The sequence below is a fragment of the Plecotus auritus genome (genome assembly GCF_963455305.1).
Source record: "Plecotus auritus genome assembly, chromosome: 4".
Classification (NCBI taxonomy): domain Eukaryota; kingdom Metazoa; phylum Chordata; class Mammalia; order Chiroptera; family Vespertilionidae; genus Plecotus; species Plecotus auritus.
Window position 1 is genome coordinate 75,693,209 of NC_137775.1, and position 24,681 is coordinate 75,717,889.

The 24,681-nt window shown below is 40.2% G+C and overlaps 1 protein-coding gene across 7 annotated transcripts in view; it reads right to left on the minus strand.

Annotated features, from left to right (window-relative positions):
* The window catches only part of PHF3 (PHD finger protein 3), a 90,651-nt gene extending 71,159 nt beyond the window's left edge, over nt 1-19,492 (minus strand). Inside the window, exons 1-2 of one of the 7 annotated variants that reach the window (XM_080665677.1) lie at nt 19,055-19,492; nt 4,694-4,962 (exon numbers count right to left, since the gene is read on the minus strand). In XM_080665677.1, coding sequence (XP_080521803.1) covers nt 4,694-4,937 — 244 coding nt within the window. In that variant the 5' untranslated portion in view covers nt 4,938-4,962; nt 19,055-19,492. Of the gene's footprint in view, nt 1-4,693; nt 4,963-18,732; nt 18,879-19,054 lie in introns of those variants that run through there. The other 6 variants (XM_080665679.1, XM_080665678.1, XM_080665681.1 and 3 more) reach the window with 6 other exon arrangements.
* Between the last annotated feature and the right edge of the window lie 5,189 nt (nt 19,493-24,681).

Below are 24,681 nucleotides of genomic sequence, written 5' to 3' on the forward strand. Positions count from 1 at the left end.
ATCAGGTGGAGGGGAGCTATGAGGGGGAAAAAAAGAGGAACACCTGTAATAATCTGAACAATAAAGATTTATTTTTTAAAAAAAAAGAAAAAAAAGGTGAAGGGATTAAGAAGTACAAATTGGTTGTTACAGAATAGTCATGGGGATGTAAAGTACAGCATAGGGATAGCCAATAATATTCTAATAACTATTTATGGTGACAGATGGGAATGAGATTTATTGGGATGATCACTTAGTAAGTTATATAATATCTAATCACTGGGGTGTACACCTGAAACTAATGTAATATGTGTGTCAACTGTAATTGAAAAATAAAAAATGATTTTAAAATGTAAAAATAAATAAATAAATAAATAAATAAATAATCTGTATGCTAATAAAGGGACCAAATCACACTACTACTGAGAAACTTGTAACATTACAGTACTTTGCTCGGAAGGAAGCGGCACATGCTAAAATCCTTATTAAGTAACTGCCTGATGTCATACATTACCAATGTCATTCACGATAGGAAAACAACCATTATATATGCATGCCTGCACAAAGTTTCCTTTACATTTAAATACACAATGAGTCAACATTTAACAAATATGCAAGATACTGTAAGAATTCCATGACGTTTTGATGTATTTAATCTCTAAAATCCATGCTACAAAAGGGCTTTTTTAATTTAGTGAATAACTTTGCAAGCCATGATGTAGCTTGGAAAGGACATCTTGGTTTTCACTGAAGTGCTTTTAAATGAAAGGCTGCTCTGAATATCCTTATATCTATAGTGTGTGTGTCTTCCTGGTCTTAATGTAACAAATCAAATTATAGCTACTGGACATTTATTTTCAATATATCATATAAAGAAATGGATCATAAATGCAAGACTTGTTTCACATTTATGAATCATAGCTATTTATGTAATAAAGGAAACACATTTGTTTATAAAATGAGATAAACATTTCTTCATGACACTATATAATGCCAGGTTTTCAAATACCATTATAATGACTTTGAATACGTTCCTCAAGTGGTATATATAAACAATATATTTGGTATCTTGAACATAATACTTGGGAAAATCTAATTTCCATTTTAAGGATACCAGGATTTTTTTAAAAACACCAATAATTGATTTGATCATCAAGATCAAATATTTTTCCCACACGTAATGATTTTCCTCACTTGGAGTTTTTAAAAAATGTATTACTGGGCAAATCTAAAAAAACCCGTATGTAACCGTGCAGTGATAGCAGGCATAGGAGGGATAAATGGTGATGGAAGGAGACCTGACTTGGGGTGATGAGCACACAATACAGCGTACCGATGATGTGTTGTGGAATTGTGCACCTGAAACCTGTATAATTTGGTTAACCAGTGTCACTCCAATAAATTCAATAAAAACCATATACAAACACTGTAGTTAAAGAAACAATGCAGCGGTCACCAACCTTTCAGATCTCACGGATCACGGGTTGGCGACCGCTGCTCCAAAGGTTTCCTTAAGCCAGCGGTTGCCAACCTTTCAGACCACCGAATGGCTGCTGCTTTAGAGAGTTTCTTTAACAATTAGTATCCTAACTTTTGTGCATATGACAGAACACTAGACATAATCTTCCCTTTTTCTTTCTTATTTTTTAAACTTTAAAGCTCCTTCTATGATTTTTTGGAGACAGCTTAAATATAATGCAAGCCACTCAACTATGTCAACCAAAATACTGATCTTTAACAATTACAGCAAACCAACCTGGTTCAGCATAGTAGAGAACAAGATATAATAGTTTAGCACTACCAAAACCAATGTTACCAAATAACCATAATCTATGCTTGGCCTGAGGAATACTGATAGGGTCATTTCCCTGATAAGCTTCAGTTAAGACAATTAGTAAAAACGTATAGATCCAGGTACAAACATCTGTGTAAGAACTATGTCATACAGCAAAATTTGAAGTAGTTTCTGACTATCTGAAAATTGTACAAGTTACCCACACTGGGTTTTCAGTAAATAATTTACAATGAAATTTCTTCTTTGCAATGCTCTTAAATCTAAATTTATTTCAAAACAGAATTTAAAAGAAAGACTTTTTCATGTATTCCACCACTTTACTATCATTAGAAAATATGTAAGCCTTTTACTGAACCAAATATCCCAATGAGCACAAATTTTGAAGCAATCAAGATAAATCCCCTGCCTGATGGCACAATGAAATCTAAATAATTCTAGACAGAAAAGCTTTATCTGAAGTTTCCCCCACATATTCCCTTGTATATCTTAAAAACATGTACTATACATATATTATACAAACAGTTCTGCTTCAGAACCAAAATAAATAATTGTAGCAAACAAATTTAAAAAATATTTAAATAATTTTACTTAAAATTCTTAAATAAGAAGTTAAAGTTTACAAAATAATAAAATCACAAATAATCATACCTCAAAAAAAGTTTAAATATGTGAATAAAGATGCTCAAAGTATTCTATTAGCAAAAGAAATGTTCACCAAAACTGAAAAAGGGGGGGGGGGGGGGAAAGGGATTGCAAGTAGGAATACCAATATTACTAAAAGGCTGGAATTCTTAAGTAAAGTAGTCTAAGAGGATGTTATACTTGCCAATTCCAGGCCTAATATAACATCCTTGTGGGTAACTGCATTCCCAGTAACAAGCACTTAAGTATTCAATAAATGTTTTTACTGAATTTGGACTAAACTGTGAAATTTTGTACATACAATCAAACATTGTCAAAAGTGCTTGACAATAAAGATAATTCAATATACTGTACTGACACAGGAACCAAAGTAAAAAACTTGAACAATGCATATACATAAAACAAAATTTTTACAGCTTTAAAACATTTAGAATACACAAAAACAATGTAAGCCTATGCAGTAACACAAACAATGTATGTAATTCAGAGATACATCATTAACAATCAATTCAAAAGATACAGCAGTCAGAATGAAAAGATTCCTAATTAGCCAAAATGTCGAGGTCTTTAGGCAGAGTTATCTGATAAATTTATGAATGAATAGCAGGCCACCTAATCCAAAACTTTAAGTATTATTATATTAAGTAGAAAAAGTTAAAAGAAAATGAAAAAAATATATTGAAAAACTGTAATGCAGAGGAAGTCTAGAGTCACTGAAAAATAGACCAACACAACCTAAACCTCTGAACTACTCTAGGGAACAGTGAAGGGAAAGCCTAACTTCTCCATCTAAAACTGATTTTACCTATCTAATTCTAGCTTACAGGATAGGTTAATTGCACCAAAGTTTGTTGTAATATTTTCTTTGCATTATATAAGAAAATCTACATATTTTTCCACATATTAATATATCTCCAAAATAATTTCTAATTAAGAATTAGTTTAGCCCTACAGAAAGTTATTTTCCTCAATCTTTCATTGACTTCAACTACATACGAAATCCTAGAGCAGTGCTGGCCAACAGAACTGTAATGTAAGCCACATGTTTAATTTTAAATTTTCAAGTAACCACTTTAAAAACAAAAATAAAATATTAAAATAAGGTGAGCCCGCTGGCATGGCTCAGTAGTTGAGCACTGACCTATGAACCAGGTCATGGTTTGTCCCACATGCCCAGTTGTGGGCTTGATCCCCAGTGGGGGATGTGCAGGAAGCAGCCAATCAATGATTCTCTCTCATCATTGATGTTTCTATCTCATCCTTCCCCCTTTCTCTCTGAAATCAAAAAATACATATTTCAGAAGTTATTATTAAAAATATATATTTTTAAAAAATGAAATGAGCCCTACCTAGTTTGGCTCAGTGGATAGAGCATCAGCCTGCAGACTGAAGAGTCCCGGGTTCGATTCCAGTCAGGGGCAGATGCCCGGGTTGCGGGCTCGATCCCAGTGGGGGGCATGCAGGAGGCAGCCAATCAATGGTTTTCTCTCGTCATTGATGTCTCTCTCTCTCTCCCTCTCCCTTCCCTCTCTGAAATCAATAAAAATATTTTTAAAAAATATAAATAAAGTGAAATAAATTTTAAAATCTTATTTAACAAAAAAATATTCAAAATATCACCTCAACATGTAATCAACATTGAAAATTTTTTTGATGAAATATTTTACATTCTTTTTTTTCATATTGTTTTTAAAATATGATATGCATTTAACAGCACATCTCAATTAGGACCAGATTCATTTCAAGTGATTAACAGTTAAATGTGGCTAGTAGTTACTATGTTAGATAGCACAGGTCTAGAGTTCTTTCTCTGGTTCTGAGGTACTTGTAAAAATACCAAAAGATCTGATAGGAGCACACAATATTTAACTTGAAAGGCTGGAAAGGGCAACAAGAAAGGTCAATTCAGCTGTTCCCCTTGACTCCAGCAAGCCTAGGGTGATGTCCCAATTTGCTAGGCAAAGTCCTAATTACACCTGTTGTGATTATGTAATTATTAGCAGCATACCCTGTAATTCTCAGTGTCCCACTTAGGATGATAAATTATATGGTTGCCCTATCTATATCCATAATATCCTCGAAAATAACTCCACACTCCTTCGAAGGAAATTTAGTTTAAATTCTAATTCTGATGCCTAGAATATCTAAATTCAAAGGAAAGAACCCTAAATTCACTGCCCTCATCAAAAAAAGAAAAAGGAAAAAAAATGCTACTAAAAATTCTTTTTATTTTAAATTGCAGACTAAAAAAAAAAAAAAAAAAAGGTTAAGAATTACCTGTTGAACAAGGCATCTGGAAATTGGGATCATTGCTATCCAAAACAGGCAAACAGAACTGGTTACTTGCAGATCCTAGCATAGGATCCTTATCGCTGAGCATGTTCTTCAGCGAGTCCTCTAAGACATTTTGACTTGTACTAAAATCCTCACAGACTTCATTCTCCAGGTTGGATCCTAGAAATAGGGCATCATCTAAGTGTTCAGTAGGAATTAAATGATTAAATGTATCAACTATATCCATGAAGACTTCTGTGTGTCTTTCAACCCTATAGAAAGACAAAAAAAATACCATAAGAAATAAAGCTACCAATTGATAAATCACCTAAAACCAAATTATTTTAATAGTTCTGAGTCTAAGAACACACTTACTATTGAATTGTTAAAAAAAAAAATCCTCAAAGTTTCCAATATACATTTGGAGATGTAGAACAAATCGTTACTGAATGTTTCTTCATCATGCATGTAGAATATCATTGTACCAGAAACCCTATTAAATGTTTACTCACTCTTAGAAAAGGAAAAAAAACACTATGTATATACTCCATTAATTTCACACATTTGAAAGAACTACAAGGCTTAAACCATAAAAATCGTATGTTTTCAACCATAATCTTTCCATAAATTAAGAATCAGACATTGGTTTTATACTAAGTCCATTCAAAAGAGCTAAAGTCAAATAATTTATTGTCCCATACATATTAAAACTGTAAAATAGCCTTGTTTTGTTTACAAAGCATTTAAAGAACAATAATATATAGAGAAAAAGATTTTTGGTGGGATAGTGGAGAGGGTAGAAAGACACTATTAAAACTAAATCCAATAAATCAAAACTCAAAAAACTACACACATTCAGGAACAGATGTGCACATACACAAACTGAGGGGGGAACCCTTTTAGGATACAATGAGATAAATGACAAGACAACATATCAGAGACTTAAATTTACTTGAGTGAGTTATGTGAAGCCCATACACATATCGAGCTAGTCTCCTATCTGAAGTGTGCCATACTAGGTATCACTCAGTAAAAGTCATTTATACTCTAGAGGAGCCTCAATTATAAAAAGCTGAATTATTTTCAATATTGGTTTCAGAGAAAACGGAAGTGATGTACTTTAGGGGGCAGGGGAGTCAACAAAAATCTAGTAATGTTCAGTTAGCTAGAAAATTCCACTAATTAAGCAAAATTCCAAGGTTTTTTAAATTAGCCCCAAATCTACCAAAACTTCCTCAAACTGTCCTTGAATTATTTTCCCTATAAAAATGAGGGGGACCTTGGCTGGTGTGGCTCAGTGGATAGTGTTGGCCCGCAGACTGAAGGGTCCCGGGTTCGATTCTGGTCAAGGGCAAGGGCACGTACGTACCTAGGTTAGGTCCTCGGCGGGAGGCAACCAATCGATGTGTCTCTGTCTGTCTGTCTGTCTGTCTCTCCCTCCCTCCCCCTCTTTTCCTTCCATTCTCTCTAAAAATCAATGGGAAAATAAAAATTATAAAATAAAATAAAAATTAATGGGAAAATATCCTCCGGTGAGGATTAAAAAAAAAAAAAATGAGAGAGTAAGTTCAAAGATATTCTACAATTTACTAGGTAAATTGCTGCTAAACAGTTTACCTATATTTAATTTATTTCCAATCAGAATAATAGACTGTTTTAAGAACAAAAATGCATTTAAATAATTTAAATGTCTTCCCAAGTCACAAAACAGAACCAAGATTCAAATAGCTTTACAAATTCCACAGCCCAAGGCCATAATCCTTACACACTGAGCTACCGAGCTAAAACTGACTAGATTTGATTCATTAAAGGATCTTGTTTTTTGTTTTAAGAATAGTCTATTGATTTTTAGAGAGAGCAGAAGGGAGAAGAAGCATTGTTGTGACAGCATAACATTGATCAGCTGCCTCCTACACAACCCCTACCGGGAATGGAGCCCCTCAACCCAGGCATCTCCCCTGACAGGGAATTGAACCAGCAACTTTTTAGTGCACAGGATGACACCCAACCAACTGAGCAACACAGGCCTGGGATAAAGGCTCTCCTTTAAAAACTATTTTCCCTAATTTTCTAACAAATCAGTGGTTGCCTTGGGCCTTGAATAAGAGAGGGATGGACTGCAAAGGAACAGGAAGATACTTTGAAATTTATAATAACTATCCTAAATCTTGGTTGTGGTAGTAATTTCATGAGTGTATACACTGAGTGGCCAGATTATTATGATCTCTGAACGCATAATAATCTGGCAACTCAGTGTGTGTGTGTGTGTGTGTGTGTGTGTGTGTGTGTGTACATTTTTTTTTTTTAAGAGGCCAGCGCATGAATTTGTGCATGGTTGGGGTCCGGCCAGCCTGGCCAGGGGGAGGGGACATGGGCAGTTGGCCGGCCTGCCTGCTGGTCGAACTCCTGGTCGAGGGGAAAATTTGCATATTAGCCTTTTATTATATAGGAAGGATATACACTGAGTGGCCAGATTATTATGATCTCTGAACGCATAATAATCTGGCAACTCAGAGTGTGTGTGTGTGTGTGTGTGTGTGTGTGTGTGTGTACATTTTTTTTTTTAAGAGGCCAGTGCATGAATTTGTGCATGGGTGGGGTCCGGCCAGCCTGGCCAGGGGGAGGGGACATGGGCAGTTGGCCAGCCTGCCTGCTGGTCGAACTCCTGGTCAAGGGGAAAATTTGCATATTAGCCTTTTATTATATAGGAAGGATATACACTGAGTGGCCAGATTATTATGCATTCAGCGATCATAATAATCTGGCCACTCAGTGTATATATCCACCAAAATTCATCAACCTGTTCATTGTAAATGGATGCACTTATTGTAACTGAATTTTAAGTTTTTTTAAAAAGGAAAGAAAGTTTTCTCTCACAAAAATTAATCCTTTTCTAAATAGATGTCAATATCTCTTCTACAATGTATTTATACTAAAATAAGGCACTGAAATAAAATGTTAACTAATTGATGACTCAATAATTATTTTACATGCATTCTCTAATTATAAGATTAAGAGGAAATTATAGCTTACAATGCTGGTGAAAAAGTCAGGAAAAGTTTTAATTCCCTAAAACTATCTAATCCCAGTGCCTAAGAAAGGCTCAATTATCATACATCACCAACACTCCCACTGTTTTCAGGTTCCAAAGAAATTTTAGTATAATAAATTTCTGGTAATTAAAAATAATTTACAAAAGGTTTACTAAATCTTTACAAATTATGTAGCCAGAATGACCAATGAATTTATATAGCTGTATGTGCTGGAATTCAAAGTTTACAACAGGCCAAAACTGCCTCCTCTTTGGAGTTGCATCCAATTAGTAATCCTCTTTTTCTCAGAAGAATCAAAAAGAAAGAAAAAAAGACTATTCCAGCTCTAGGAAAAAAATGATTAACACTCCTTCTAAAAATGGTATGCTCAATTCCTAAAAATGCACTCATTGCCATCTTGCCATAGTATCATGTGTCTGGTAAACTCTACAAACTTCACCTGAGGTCAGCCTTTCTGTTACCCCAATACTGTCTGTGTGTGCTTTCAAATGGTGGGACATTCAGAACATTCAGAAATTAAGATCACACAGCTTGAAATCAAACAGCTATAAGAAATACCACCTCATTCAAAATATTGATCTATGTGAGAAATTATTTTTTCCTCAATAATACTACTGCTATTAGTGAACAATCCCAAAACTAGAAGTACCTTCAGAGCCTATGGCATATTTTTAAATCTCAACAGTAGACAATATTTATTCTTTAAAGATCAATTAAGAGTCCAGCTGGTATGGCTCAATGGTTGAGTACTGACCCATGAACCAAGAGGTCATGGTTCGATTCCTATCTGGACACACATGCCTGGGTTGGCGGCTTGATCCCCAGCAGGGGGCGTGCAGGAGATAGCCCATCAATGATTCTCTCTCATCATTGATGTCTCTAGCCCTCTCTCCATCTCCCTTCCCTCTCTCTAAAATCAATAAAAACACATTTTAAAATAGGAGATCAATTAAGAAAAGCAGTAAAGCACATTGTAAATAAGATGGGTGAAACAAAACTTTCCAGTTTTTCTCTTTCTTTTTTTTTTTTGCCAAAACTAGTATGACTTATAAAGTGTGCTCTCCTGGATTTAAATAAGCATATGGGGGGGAGGGGAGCTTCAAACACTGAGAAAGAATGATATAACAGAAAGTTACATTTCTTTTATAACAATGCCTCTATTCAAATGTTAGACAGTTACCATTGTGTGAAACACCTTTACTAGGCCAGTAAGACTGGGAATGTTCCCAAGACAAAACAGAGCAAAGCAACTCAAACCTATGAGTCCAAAGATGACAATTTCTACAGGAAACAACAAAACTAGTATTTTGTGAAATTGTTATAAATTAGTAAGACTGATTTTTCATAAATGGCTCTGGAGCAATTCCAAAAGTAGAATGCAAAAATAATATACAGACATCCCACAAGACTATCTTGAAAGTAAGATTTAGCCCTAGCTGGTTTGGCTCAGTGGTTAGAGTGTCAGCCTGCAGACTGAAGGGTCTCAGGTTTGATTCCGGCCAAGGGCACATGCCCGGGTTGTGGGCTCGATCCCCAGTAGCGGGCGTGCAAGAGGCAGCCGATCAATGATTCTCTCTCATCATTGATGTTTCTATCTCTCTATCCCTCTCCCTTCCTCTCTGAAATCAATATAAAAATAATAATAATAATAATAATAAAAGAAAGTAAGATTTAATGGAGGAATGAAATAATTTCTTTTAAAAAATCAGTTTCAGATATCAAGTGCTCAGTATCAAAAATAAAAACCCACATGCTAAATTAAAAACTAATGTTAGCCAATATAGAAATATTAATGCACATTTAAAATGAAATAGAAAAAGGACAGTAGTTGGAAAACTGGTAAAATCATAAGGTCTGGAATTCAGTTAATAGTAATGTACAAATGTTAATCTCTAGTTCTGATAAAGGCACTAGCATGTCAAATAAGACAATAAAGGAAACTGGATAAAGGGTATATAGAAATTCTATACTATGTTTGCAACTTTTCTATAACTCTAAAATTATTCCAAAATTAGTCCTTTTTAAAAAAATAAACATAATCTAAAATATAATGCCCTGAGATACCTAGTAATGTAAATAGACAAAGATAATCAGATCTAATTAAGAAAACTTGAGTTAATTAATTAAACAGACTATTACTTAGACAACTTGATTTAAACAAATTCCTATTTCTTACATTGAAATTTTACTTAAATGCTTCCTCATATTTGGTATTATAAATTTAATAATTAAAACATAACAAGTCTATCTAGGATGTATTTTAGGTGGCTAATAATATGTACATATCCAATTAGACCAGTACATATATGCTAAAATCAGAAATTATTTCCGAGTTCACAGTCAGAACTCATGGTTACAGATAATAATGTATCCATCTAAACCAGGAAATTGGATAATCTGCTTAATTCAAAATTACTCATTTATTCATAGTGTACTTATTAAGCATCATAGGTGCCAGTGAAACAAACCCGTCTCTAACTCAAGGAATGCACATTCCAAAACAGAGGACAGACATAAAAACTAATACATGTAAATATCACAATATGAAAGTGTTATAGTGAAGTACTGCAGACAGTATCACAGAGAAAGGTGAAAATCGTTGAGACAAGAAAAGCTAAGCAGGTTATGTGAGTGATGGCTCCTAAAAATCCAGAAGATACTCGGGCAAAAAGAGTAGCATCTGCTAAATACATACAGCCAAGTTTGATCCCAACGGACCATTCAGGAAGATTCAAATATGTATTAGTACTAAGATGCTGAATAAAATTTAACCTAAATCCGGAGATAGTTCCCACTTTAAAATGCTTGTTTCATCTGAACTCTCTAAGAATTATACTTTCATTTACACTCATGAAATCAGCATACATTGTTTTCCAAGTGTTTCGTGTATGAACAGAATGTAAAAAGATAAGATTTAGAAAGTACCAACGACAAAAATGCACTTCTACAAAGATCCCCTTTAACTTAAGAGTAAATTAAGAGTAGCTCAACTTTTCAGAAACATGTTCAAGTAAAACTAGATATCTTATCTTCTTTTAAAAAAAAATAGTACATATAAACCTAAAAATTAAATCGCTAAAGCAATCAAAAGGCCCTAACAGGTTATATTAGGAAGCTGTCTGTGTAGACTATAGTCTTGCGTTTATTTGGGTGGCATGAAGGGGACGACAAATATATATCAAGAGATTATAAAATCTAGGAAGAAAAACAAAGCAGGGTAATAGTGATTTGGGAAGGGGTGTTAAGGTTAAGGAGGGCATTTTGTATATGATGGTAAATGAAGGACCTACTAACAGGGAAACATATGAGCCAAAACTTGAAATGAAGAAATGATCCATGCATAAGAGAAACAGCAACCCAGCAGGCAAAGACTTAAATGCAAAGACCCTAGGAATGAAACAACTACTTGGTGCCTTCCAGCCCCTACATCACAGTTTAAATTAAGCCATCAATTAATTAAGCATGCTTACAATGAACAAATTTCTAATAGGAAGTAGTAGTAATACTAGTAGTAGTGGTGGTAGTAGTAGTAGCAGTAGTACTAATAGCAGAAGGAGAAGAAAAATAAAAGTACCACTACTACTAATGATGACCAAATGTAAAACTTAATGTGCTCTAACTTCATGCCAGGAACTGTCCTACATGCTTTACATCAGTTTTTAATCAGAGGTGATTCATCCCTCCAGAGAACATTTGGCCAATCTGTACAATCTACTATGCAAAATCCTATATAATAAAAGGCTAATGACCAAATGGTGGAATGATCAGTCACTATGATGTGCACTGACCACCAGGAGGCAGACACTCAACACAGGAGCTGGCCCCTGGTGGTCAGTGTGCTCCCACAGGGGAAGCGCTGCTCAGCCAGAAGCCAGGCTCATGGCTAGCTAGCACAGCGGCAGTGGTGGGAGCCTCTCACGCTTCCGTGGCAATGCTAAGGATGTCCAACTGACGGCTTAGTGGGCCTAAGCCATCAGTCGGACATCCCCCCAGGGCTCCTGGACTGCGAGAGGGCACAGGCCAGGCTGAGGGGACACCCCCCCCCACCGAGTGCACGAATTTCATGCACTGGGCCTCTAGTTGTCTAATAAAGATAGACTGGCCCTAGCTGGTTTGGCTCAGTAGATATAGTATCGGCCTGCAGACTGAAAGTTCCCAGGTTTGATTCTGGTCAAGGGCACATGCCTGGGTTGTGGGCTTGATCCCCAGTAGGGGGCATGCAGGAGGCAGCTGATCAATGATTCTCTCATCACTGATGTTTCTCTCTCTCTCCCTCTCTGAAATCAATAAAAACATATTTTTTTAAAAGATGGCTAAGAGATTAAAACTCCTATGTAATATTTTGAAGTTTTTATTTAACTATTTCCCTTCATCCCCTCTTCATCACACAAATGATCATAAAAACCTAAATCCCTTGACCATTAAGATAATCTAAACTACACATGGAATTGTATGGAGACATTTGTGGTCATAGCAACTGGAGAGGGCATGCTGACATCTAATAAATATACTACAATGCACTAAGAAAGCCCCACAACAAAGAATTAACCTGCCCCCCAAAAATAAATGCTGAGATTAAGAAACTCTGCTCAACATTTATTAATATAATCCTCACACCAATGCTGTATTATAATCCCAATTATACAAAAAATAAAAGTGGAAGAAAAAAAATTATTTGAGCCCTAGCTGGTTTGGTTCATTGGATAGAACGTCAGCCTGTGGACTGAAGGGTCCCAGGTTCAATTCTGGTCAAAGGCACATGCGTAGGTTGCAGGCTGGATCCCCAGTAGGGGGAGTGCAGGAGGCAGCCGATCAATGACTCTCTCATCATTGATGTTTCTTTCTCTCTCTCCCTCCCTCCCTCTGCCTTCCTCTCTTAAATCAATAAAAATAAAAATAAAATGATTTGACATAGGAAGTGGTAGAGATGAAATCTGAACCCAGAATTTCATTCAAGAGTCAATGCATTTAACAGTGCCCTATATTATCTCTTTGTAAAGTTAAATTGAATGTTTATTATGTGTAAGGCACTGTGCTAAATTCATTTAAGTGCGTAATGTCATTTAATCTTCACAATCACACAATTAGGCAGGTAATATTACATTCTCAATTTATGAGAGAGGCTAAAGCTTAGCAAAGTTATACACAATATTACAAAGTAAGTGACAGAGCTGGGACTCAAATTCACTGACACAAAAGTCAGTTCTTAATCACCATGATATGGTAACATTAAAAGGGAATAATAGGTTACCCTTCCAATGTAGAGTCAAGGAAAATCACTAAGTAGTTACACCATGTGATATGACACAATTCCACACACTGATACAACCTAATCACCTGCTCTGCACGCCCATCTTAAATTATGGTCCAGTTTCATTGGTTAGAATCTATTAACAAGACTTCATAAGAAAAAGCCAGAATCACAACTTCTTTTCTTTACTTATCAGGAAAAAAATATATATAAAAATCCAAGGTATATGACTTCTAAGACCAAAGCAGACCCAAGAACCCAGAAAAAGAACTATCAAGTGCAAGTTGAACACTACTAAGACTTAACTTCAAAGTTCACAACCATCCTGGCCGGTGTGGCTCAGTGGTTGAGCTTGAGCGTGGACCCATGAACCAGGAGATCATGGTTAATTCCGGGTGAGAGCATATGCCTGGTCTGAGCACATGGCAGGGTTGCCGGCTCAATCCACAGTAGGGTGGTGTGCAGGAGGCAGCTGATCAATGATTCTCTCTCATCATTGATGTTTCTACCCTTCTCTTCCTCTCCCTTCCTTTCTCTAAAATCAGTAAAAACATACTTTAAAAAAATAAGTTTACAACCATATCCTATTGATATTATGGGAAGCATTAACAGTTTGGATTAACCAGGAAAACAGTGGAAGCAACTCACCACTAAAACTATGACCTAAGTAATAAGAGTTCAAACTAAGATGTATTTAGCATGTACAATGTGCCAGGCCCTATGCATTATCTCAGCCTTGGGCAAACTACGGCCCGCGGGCCGGATCCGGCTGTTCTATCCGGTTCTCTTGCTCTCCCCTCCGCTCCTTGACTTTGAATTTATATTAGTTCACACAAACACTCCATCCATGCTTTTGTTCTGGCCCTCTGGTCCAGTTTAAGAACCCATTGTGGCCCTCGAGTCAAAAAGTTTGCCCACCCCTGCATTATCTCATTAGTTCCTCACAACAACACTGTGAGGTAAGTGCAAGTATTTTCTATTTTACAGATAAACAAAATGAGACCCAATCATTACATAATTTGCTTAAGGTCACGTACCCAGTATACCCAAATCGGAACCCGGGCAGTCTGATTCCCAAGTCTATACTTTTAAACTACTGTACTTTATGCACTCCGCTTGCTTAACATATTTTTATGTTAATACTAGTACACCATTAATGAAACCTTAAAAAAATACTGGAAACAGCCCTAGCTGGTTTGGCTCAGTGGATAGAGCATCAGCCTGTGAACTGAAGGGTCCCAGGTTCGATTCCAGTAAAGGGCACATGCCCGGGTTGTGGGCTCAATCCCCAGTAGAGGGCATATAGGAGGCAGCCAATCAATGATTCCCTCTCATCATTGATGTTTCTATCTCTCTCCCTCTCCTTTCCTCTCTGAAATCAATCAATAAATAAAAATACTGGAAACAAAGTTATGTACCCTTGTCCCAAAGTGAATTAGGAAATATGCACTTAGCCCCTCTCCCTACACATAAAAAATAAAATGGCTATCCTCTATGTGTATAAACATTTTACAAATTATCAACTACAAACTTTGCCATTTATTTTCAGCCTACAATTTTAGAATGTCTTCATGTGGCCAGCTCACACAAATAATGAATGAATTAAAACTCTAGCCAGCTGGCATGGCTCAAAGGTTGAGTGTCGACCTATGAACCAGGAGGTTAGTTTAATTCCTGGTCAGGGCACATGCCCAGTTTGTAGGATTGACCGCCCCCCCCAGTGGGGGTTGTGCAGGAGGCAGCTGATCAATGATTCTCATCACTGATGTTTCTATCTCTCTCTCTTCCTTCCTCCCTGAAACCAATAAATATTTTTTAAAAAGTCTCTAAAGTTTTGCCTTTCTGTACAATCTACTGTCATGCAAAACTGTCTAATAAAGTTAGATTTGTGCTAAGATATTAAAACTTTTGTGTAACAGTTTGAAGTTTTTCCTTAACTATTTGTTTTCATCCCCTCTTCATTATACAAATGATCATAAACAGCCCTAGCTGGTTTAGCTCAGTGGATAGAGCATCGGCCTGTGAACTGAAGGGTCCCAGGTTCGATTCCAGTCAAGGGCACATGCCCGGGTTGTGGGCTGTCCAGTCCATACTCTGGGCAATCTCTCATACAATAGCTTTTAACTATTAATGTGATTTAACACCTCATTTCTCTAAATCTTTTTTTTTTCTCGATCTAGAATATGTTCCTTGAGAGTACAAACAGCACCTGGAGCTCAAATATTTTGAATCAATTCAATACTCTCAATATCTTTCCGTCACAGGGCAACAATTAAAAAAGAATATATTTCTGCTCTCAAAAATGCACCAGTATCATAAATGTGTAACCATTTGCCAAGTCAGTTTTATAGTTAAAATATAAAATGTCTATGCTTTTGAAAAGATACTCCAGGATCCTCAGAGGGTGCTCCAAGAAATAAAACAGAAATAGAGCCCAAGGAAAGAAATCTAGCAACCAAATGTCAGAATTCTTGAAGTGCAGATGCATGAAAATATTTAGAAAACAGCACTTGGCCGTGGTTGGCTCAGTGGTTATCTACCTGCTAGAGGCCCGGTGCACAAAATTCATGCATGGGGGGGGGGGGGGTGATCCCTCAGCCAGCCTGCACCCTCTCCAATATGGGACCCCTCGAAGGATGTCCTACTGCCGGTTTACAGGGATCGGGCCTAAACCGGCCGTTGGACATCCCTCTCGCAATCCGTTGGACATCCCTCTCGCAATCCGGGACTGCTGGCTCCTAACCGCTCGCCTGCCTGCCTGCCTGATTGCCCCTAACCACTCTGCCTGCCAGCCTGCTCACCCCCAACTGCCCCCCCCCCCCGTGCCAGTGTGCTCGCCCTCAACTGCCTCCCCTGCTGGCCAGCTCACTCCAAACTGCCCCCCCACCCCCCGCAGTCCTGATCACCTCCAACAGACCCCCACTGATGGCCTGCTCGCCCCTAACTGGCCCCCCTGCAGGTCTACTTACCCCCAACGGCCCTGCCCCCCACCAGCCTGATCACCCACAACTGCTGTCCCCTCTTGGCCTCTAACCACCTCTACCTCGCCCCACCACCATGGCTTTGTCCAGAAGAACGTCTGGAAGGTCTCCCAGTCTAATTAGCATATTACCCTTTTAGATGAACCAGGTTACACACAGTTCAATTCCAGTCAGGGCATACTAGTATGCCCAGGTTGTGGGCTCAATCCTAGTGGGGGGCATACAACGGACGGTAGCTGATCATTGATTGATGTTTCTACCTTTTTCTTCTTCTCCCTTCCTCTCTGAAATCAATAAAAATATATTTTTTTAAAAAAGAAAACAGGACTTCAAGAACCCTGAATTCCCTGACAGTGTGTGGTGAAGTAGTTATGGGTAATCCACAAACCTAAAGTTAGTCTAAGTTAAATGCACAATGCATAGAATTGTCCAGTCCATACTCTGGGCAATCAATAAAACTTATTATCCCCAAAATAAAGAAAAGTTATCTCCAAACCTTAAGTAAAAAGAATTTCACGTGAAATCTTTCTGAAGACAAAACAGCACACTTAAAAAAGCAAAATGTACCACTTGGCTAGCATGGCTCAGTGGTTGAAAGTCAATCTTATGAACTAGGAGGTCATGGTTCAAATCCTGGTTGGGGCACATGCCCAGTTTGCAGGCTCCATCCCCAGAGTGGGGTGTGCAGGAAGCAGCCAATCAATGATTCTCTCTCATCATTGGTGATTCTACGTCTCCCTCTCCCTTCCTCTCTGAAATCAATAAAAAATTTTTAAAATTTTAAAAAGCAAAATGTACCAAAAAGGCAAACGCCATATTACCATGTTAAGGAAGATAACCATTATCTATATTTTAGTGCCCCCAAAACAGAACTGCATACATAATTTACACTTACCAGTTTTTCCATGTATAATCCACACAATGTAAAAATCTAAACTCTTAAAGATAATTTTGCACTAATCCAAATCATCACTTGCTCCCTTCCAACTTTAATCAATTGCTTTAATAAGCTATTACGTAAGCAAAATTAACCTTTCCTAGCTGATTCCAACATTAAGTACAATTTAAATTTTAATAGTATGGTTATAAGTAATTAACATACAAATTCCTTTCTATTTTTCTATCCTGAAATTTGAATTTGCCTAAAACTATTTTTCACCTACATTTACAGGAACCACTTCTCTTAGATTTGAGGTATCTGAATATGCAACCCGTTGAGTATACTACAGGATCATCTAAAGTTAGCTGAGGTCTATCCAAACAGCATGGAATGCATAATTAATTCAGTGTGATAAATAAAGTTCACTATCCTCCATAAGGATGTAATAGCAGTATAATAAATTACATGTTCGTGCTCTTCAATAAATGGACCTATAAAGCATGCAAGGAATGGGAAAACTGGCGCTTATCACAGCTATCAAATAAAGCTCAAAATCTAAGATTGTAATTCTGCATCCTTAAAAAATGGCCAACTTTCTGCTGCTAAGGAATCCACTGAACTGTGTGTGGTTTAAACAGAGCAATAATAACTCAAGTCCCCCTTTAAATTGTTACTATCTTGGGGAAATGGAGTATGCAGTTAAAAACAGTAATAGTGATGATGGTGGAGGGAAATTAATATATGGCCAAGTAAACAAAAGAACTGAGAAAAACAGTAAATTAAGAGAAGGTCTAAGTGGCAATGAATGTTAAAAATTACTATTCTAAATAACAATCTTTATACAACACCTTTTGTGCTCTGGAATGAAGATACAAGTTCAAAAATACAATACTACTACAAAGGTCTCCTGGCTCTTTGACTCATGTCTCTTTTCTATCACAAACACACATTCAAACATTTTCACAATCCCAAACACCTCAGTCAAATATCAAAAAATGGTAGGAAATGAATGAGTAATGGAGGCGTCATTTTTTGGAAGATCTCAAACAACCAGTTTGGGAAAAGGAAGGCAAGCTCCAACCCCAAATAGAACGTAGTACTTAAGTATTCCCCAGTAGTTTGCTGTATCATTTTTTTAGCTTAAAAACAAGGTGGTAAATTTCTCTGGGGAAGGTTCAATTACCTATGCTTCCTTGTAAATTAAGCATCTCTACATGTGATGAAGATTAATTAGGGCTGAGCAGATATTAAAGCTTTGGTGCTACTTACATTAATGACTATCCATAGCCATGATCATATTCTGCGAATGATTCCTGAATAGCACCCAAAAATCACACTCAAATAACCTCGAATCATAAGAGTCTAGGAAATGGCATTTCCCACCCGAAGACAGGAAAAGCTCCTCGGGCCAGGCAATACACGGCAGGGGCCGGGACTGTGCGCCGCTCCAACATTCTCTCCCTTTCTTCTCGTCCCCGCCCCCACCCCGTGTCAGGTGATTAGTTATTTAGCTCCATTAACACGCACACAGCGACAAGTGGTTCCGTCAATTACACGTATCATCGGAAGGCCAGATCCTAGGCTTCTCCTTTCAACCTAAGCAAAAGGCGTCGACAGTTTGGCTCCCGAGCACAAAAGCGCGCGGCAGGAAAAGGATGGATGGAGCGCCAACTCCCCCATCTCCAAACGCGGGGACCGGACTCGGCCTCGCAGCCAAGGCCAGTCCCGGCTCCCCGGCCCAAAGCTCAATGCCGGGCTCGCTTGGAGGGAAGAGGCCAGAGTGGGCAGGGTCGGGGCCTGCAGGCCGGGCCTTCCCAGCCAGGCCCGCCGTGCCTCCAGGCCTGCGCGCCCGCGCGGCAGCGACGGGGCACACTCACCCCCGAAGCCCCGGGAGCGGGAGCAGGAGCCGGAACCGGGGAGAGACCGCAGTCCCGACCCTCCGCCCGGCGACCTCGCCACCGCGGCTCCCTCCCTCCCCAGCCCGCGGTCCAAACGGTCCCGGGCGGCGGAGGCGCGGCCCGGATAGGCCGAGGACGTTACGCAAGAGGCCAGAGAGATTTCCCCGCCGCGCCGGAGAACGGCGCGGAGTGTCCGCCGTGGGAGGGGCGGGGAGAGCAGCCGAGGCGTCGTGCGTGTGGAAGGGGATGGGGGAGGGGAAGGTTGCCCGTCTCGCTGGCCGCGGCCAGAGCCGCAACTCACCCAGCTCCGCCGACGAGCGCTACCACTGGCAGCAAGAGGAAGATGGTGGCCGCCGCCGCCGAGGAGGAGGAGGAGGAGGAGGAGGAGGAGGGGGCCCGGTGGGTGCCGCGGAGAGGGGGTACGCGCAGGACGTCGGCGTCGCTGCCACAGCCTCTTTTCCTCACGGGGTCGGGCGGCTGCTGCTGACGACACCTTCCTGGCTTCTGCGCCGCCCTCCTAGTCCTCGTTGCAGCCGCCGCCGGCCAGAACCCGAGGGTCGCTCGCCTCGTGGGGACTGTACGGGGTGCGAGACCCCACAGCCATCGGCGTGCGGCGGCGGCGCGGGGGTAAAAGTGAGCCTGCGTCACGTGACCCCTCTGTTTACCGTTCCGGGGCCGCGGCCGGAGCCGCCGCCGCGCCTGCGCACCGTGGGCCCTCCCGCGCCGCGCCGCGCCGCGCCTCTGCGGGCCCCGGGCGGCCACGCTCCGACGCGCCTCCGCCCGGTTCCTAGGCTTTTAAACGACCGCGTACCGCCCGCGGGCTTCTTGCTTTCACCTCGCGGGCAACCGGAAGGGGAGAGGCTAAGGGATGGTCTTTTTTTCTCGGTTGTAGTAAGCAATAAGGCTTCATAGTTAATGTAATATTGATGGGCAAATTTGCTCCCCCGGGTACTTTTTACCTTTTGTGTATGTGTTCAAGAATGGTAGAGAAGAAAAAAGAAAAGAATGGTCGAGGACGTTGGAGTAAAGCCTCTTGCCCAAGAATCCGTGCTGGCTCGGCACAAAAGTCCCGTCATGAGCCACCTCCACCCTCACTAGCTGGTGCACTTCAGGACTCAAGCTGCCGCCTCCAAGAAACATTTCTGGCCCTAAGTCAGCAGTTCCCAAAGTGTGGCCAGAGGATCCCCTGAGAGGTCCCCAAGACTTCTCAGAGAATCTTCAGTTCTTTTGCCATTACATATGTATAAGGTCAAATTTTCTTGATCTTTTTAAACCAAAACAATAAGGAAGCAAATGTGAGAATTCAGCCATCTAATAAGCCACACATTGAAGAAATTTGCAAAAGTGTAAAACAATGCCACTCTATTTTGGAAAAATGTTTTTCATAATAACTATATGTTATAATAGCGAATTGTTTTTAAATGTCATTTGCCTTAGGTTTAATTTCTAAGGGGATAAATGTCAATAAATACAACTAACCCATATAAACAAAAGCTCGTGGAAGCCCCTCAGTAATTTTTAAGAGTGTGTAAAGGTCCTGAGACCAAAAAGTTGAAAAACCACCAGTCTAGGGTATGTGTTTTCAACAGCAGTTAGGACTGACCCCTATCTCAGCCTTTACTAAGCACTCCAAGTAACTTGCTAGTCATCACGCTAACCAAAATGAACTTTTTTTTTTTTCTTTTTTCAAAATGAACCCTTTAAGGACAGGAATTATGTCTGCTATCTGCAGGGACCATTACAGTGCCCTCTAAAGAATGACAGCCAGCCCTAACCGGTTTGGCTCAGTGGATAGAGCATCAGCCTGTGGACTCAAGGGTCCCAGGTTGGATTCAGGTCAAGGGCACATCCCCAGTAGGGGGTGTGCAGGAAGCCGCTGATTGATGTTTCTCTCTCATCGATGTTTATAACTCTCTCTCCCTCTCCCTGTCTCTCTGTAAAAAAATTAATAAAATATATTTAAAAATAAAATAAAGAATTACAGCCATACTGTCAGCAATTAAAAAAAAATTAATGAAAACCAGCACCTGCTGTGCTCTTCTAAAAGCTTTATTTGTTGATTTAAGCCTCACACCAACCACAGGCCACATTTTAAAATTTGTACAGAGTAGAATAATAGTTTACAGGCATGTGGTGAAGATCTCTTCTGTAACTCTCTCCGTCTTCTGATATTTCAAGCACTCCCAATTCTAAATGCTTGTCCACAAAGGAAATTTAGGTTGTCCTAATTCTACTGGAATCCTAGAGTTCCAGCCCCTGCTTTAACTCATCAACCCTTCAAAACTTTGACAATCTTTTTTTAAAATTGTTTTTGAGCCCTGGCCAGTTTGGTTCAGTGATCATGAAACGGAATTTTTGGACTGGAACACACGGTATTCCCCTGGGCAGACTGGTTCCCGGGCTCTTTGTCCAACAGAGTGGAAGAATGAATACACGGACAGAAGGTGGTATAGCAAAGGTGGAAATTTATTGAAGAACAAGTACAGACTCCCACATGGGGAGAGGGAAAGAATCCCACTGAGTTCCTTTTTCCTACAGCTTATAAAGGCTGCAGATCCTAGTGCCTTGATATCCCCTCTGATTGGTCACTATTCCCCTTAGACTGGTTACTATAGTAATTCCTGGGCTCAAAGGTGGAACCTCACATTTCCTCCCCTCCTTCTTTATTGTTTTCCTATTCCCTCTGGGGTTTCTTCTCCTTCTGGATGTAGGGCTTCCTTCTCTTTATTTTGTAAATATAGACCTTTTGCTGTTCCCAGCTCCCCTATTCTATGGAAATATACCTTGTGCTGCTCTGCAGCCCTGTGCTTTTTCCACGGCCTTCTTAATTTCTAAAACTTCCTGAACCTGTCTTTTTCACCCTTAAAAATTCCCGTTTCAATTAGAGCGTCAGCCCTGGGACTTGAAGGGTCATGGGTTCAATCTGGTCAAGGGCATGTACCTCAATCCCCAGCCCTGGTTGGGCCCATGGGAGAGGCAACCAATCAATGTATCTCTCTCACATCGATGTTTCTCTGTTTCTACCCCTCCCTTCCACTACCTAAAAAAAAAAAAGTGTTTTTTGAAAAAGGAAAATAGAAATGAGTAATTTAAAAATGTTTTTTACTTGAAATGTCTGGGATGAATTGCAAAAATAAATCTAGTTTTATCTTTATTCTTTTTCTGGACCTCAATGTGAAATTTGAAAAAAGTTATACGGAATTTTTGGATTGGAACACGCGGTGTTCCCCTGGGCAGGATGGCTTCCCTGGGCTCTTTGTCCATCCGAGTTTGAAGAATGAAACCATGGATGAAAGGTGGTATAGTAAAGGTGGGAATTTATTGATGAACAAGTACAGACTCCCAGGTGAGGAGGGGGAAAGAATCTAACAGCACAGACTCCCATGTGGGGAAGGGGAAAGAGTCCCACTGAGTTCCTCTGTCCACGGTTTATAAAGGCTGCAGTTTTTTGTGCCTCGATATCCCCTCTGATTGGTCACTATTCCCCTTTGATTTGGTCACTATAGCAACTCCTGAGCTCAAAGGCCAAACTTTATATGGGATGGTGAGGCCCTCCTCCCTCATTGTTCTCCTATTCCCTTCCGGCTTTCTTCCTTCTTCTTTATTTTGTAAATATAGACCTTTTGCTACTCTCAGTTCCCTTATCTTATGGAAATGTAACTGTTGCCTCTCCCAGCTCCCTTGTCTTATGGAAATACTAGAGGCCCGGTGCACGAAATTCATGCACAGGCATGTGTGTCCCTCAGCCCAGCCTGCATCCTCTCACAATCCAGGACTGCTGACTCCCAACTGCTCACCTGCCTGCCTTCCTGATTGCCCTAACTGCTTCTTTTTTTTTTTTTTAATATATTTTTATTGATATTTTACAGAGAGGAAGGGAGAGGGATAGAGAGCTAGAAACATCGATGAGAGAGAAACATCGATCAGCTGCCTCCTGCACACCTCCCACTGGGGATGTGCCCGCAACCAAGGTACATGCCCTTGACCGGAATCGAACCTGGGACCCTTCAGTCCGCAGGCCGACGCTCTATCCACTGAGCCAAACCGGTTTCAGCGCCCTAACCGCTTCTGCCTGCCAGCCTGATCACCACCTAACCACTCCCCTACCAGCCTGATTGATGTCTAACTGCTCCCCTGCCAGCCTGTTTGCCCCCAACTTCCCTCCTCTGCCAGCCTGGTCACCCCTAACTGCCCTCCCCTGCTGGCCTGATCACCCACAACTGCCCTCCCTTGCAGGCCTGGTCCCTCCCAACTGCTCTCCCCTGCTGGCCAACTTGTGGTGGCCATCTTGAGTCCACATGGGGGCAGGATTTTTGACCACATGGGGGCAGCCATCTTGTGTGTTGGAGTGATGGTCAATCTGCATATTACTCTTTTATTAGATAGGATAGAGGCCTGGTGCACAAGTTGGGCCGGCTAGTTTGCCCTGAAGGGTGTCCTGGATCAGGGTGGGGGTTCCCTTGGGGCTGGGGTGGCCTGGGCGAGGGGCCTGTGGTGGTTTGCAGGCTGGCCACGCCCCCTGGCAACCCAAGCGGAGGCCCTGGTATCTGGGGTTTATTTATCTTCTACAATTGAAACTTTGTAGCCTGGAGCAGAGCCAAGCCTTCTGCTACCTCCGTGGCAGCAGCCATTTCTGTTGGGATTTATTTAACTTCTATAATTGAAACTTTGTAGCCTTGAGTGGAGGCCTGGGCTGGCCAGGGTGTGTGGAAAGCTTGGCTTCCTCCATCACCATGGAAACCCAAGCCTCCCTCCTGCTCTCTCTGTGGCCGCAGCCATCTTGGTTGGGGTTAATTTGCATACTTGCTCCTGATTGGCTAGTGGGCGTGGCTTGTGGGTGTAGCAGAGTGATGGTTAATTTGCATATTACTCTTTTATTAGATAGTATAACTTTTGTAGCTCTGTAGCCCTGTGCTTTTTCCATGGACCACCTTAATTTTTAAAATTCCCTAAACCTGCGTATTTCACCCCTAAAAATTCCTATTTCAAAAGCATTAGGAAGCCCTAGCTGGTTTGGCTCAGTGGATAGAGCGTCGGCCTGCGGACTGAAGGGTTCCAGGTTTGATTCCGGTCAAGGGCATGTACCTTGGTTGTGGGCACATCCCCAATAGGGGGTGTTCAGGAGGCAGCTGATCGATATTTCTAACTCTCTATCCCTCTCCCTTCCTCTCTGTAAAATCAATAAATTTTAAATAAATAAATAAATAAATAAATAAATAAATAAATAAATAAAAAGATACCAGCTTGTAAGAACATGTAATAAATAACTTCAAAGTGCAATGGATAGGTAATTTAAAAAAAAAAAAAGCATTAGGAAAATATAAGATTATTGCTATGAACAAAATCCAATCCTAAAGGAATTCAATAGAGTAAAACTCAAATGAAAAGTCATTAGATGGAAAATCCCTTTAGACAAGATGGAGAAAACTTACCATATTAGAGAAATTTTAGTAAATTTATGAAAAAAACAAAATACTGGCCTGGCTGGCATGGCTCAGTGGTTGAAGGTCGACCTAGAAGCCAGGAGGTCAAGGGTTTGATTCCTGGTAAGGCAATATGCCCAGGTTTCAGGCTCAATTCCCAGTGTGGGGTGTGCAGGAGGCAGCCAACCAATGATTCTCTCTCATCATTGATGTTTCTATCTCTCCTTCTCCCTTCCTCTCTGAAATCAATAAAAATATATTTTAGAAAAATGCTCAAGTGCTTACAGCTCTTTTTGAATTTTTCCAGCAGGTCTTCTAGCTTTTAGCAGGGGTCCTCAAACTTTTTAAACAGGGGGCCAGTTCACTGTCCCTCAGATCGTTGGAGGGCCGGACTATAGTTTAAAAAAAAACTATGAACAAATTCCTATGTGCACTGCGGGCCCGGGATGGGTCAGCTGCTAAGCAGGACAGGCAGCAGCACCCGGCAGGCCAGATAAATGTCCTC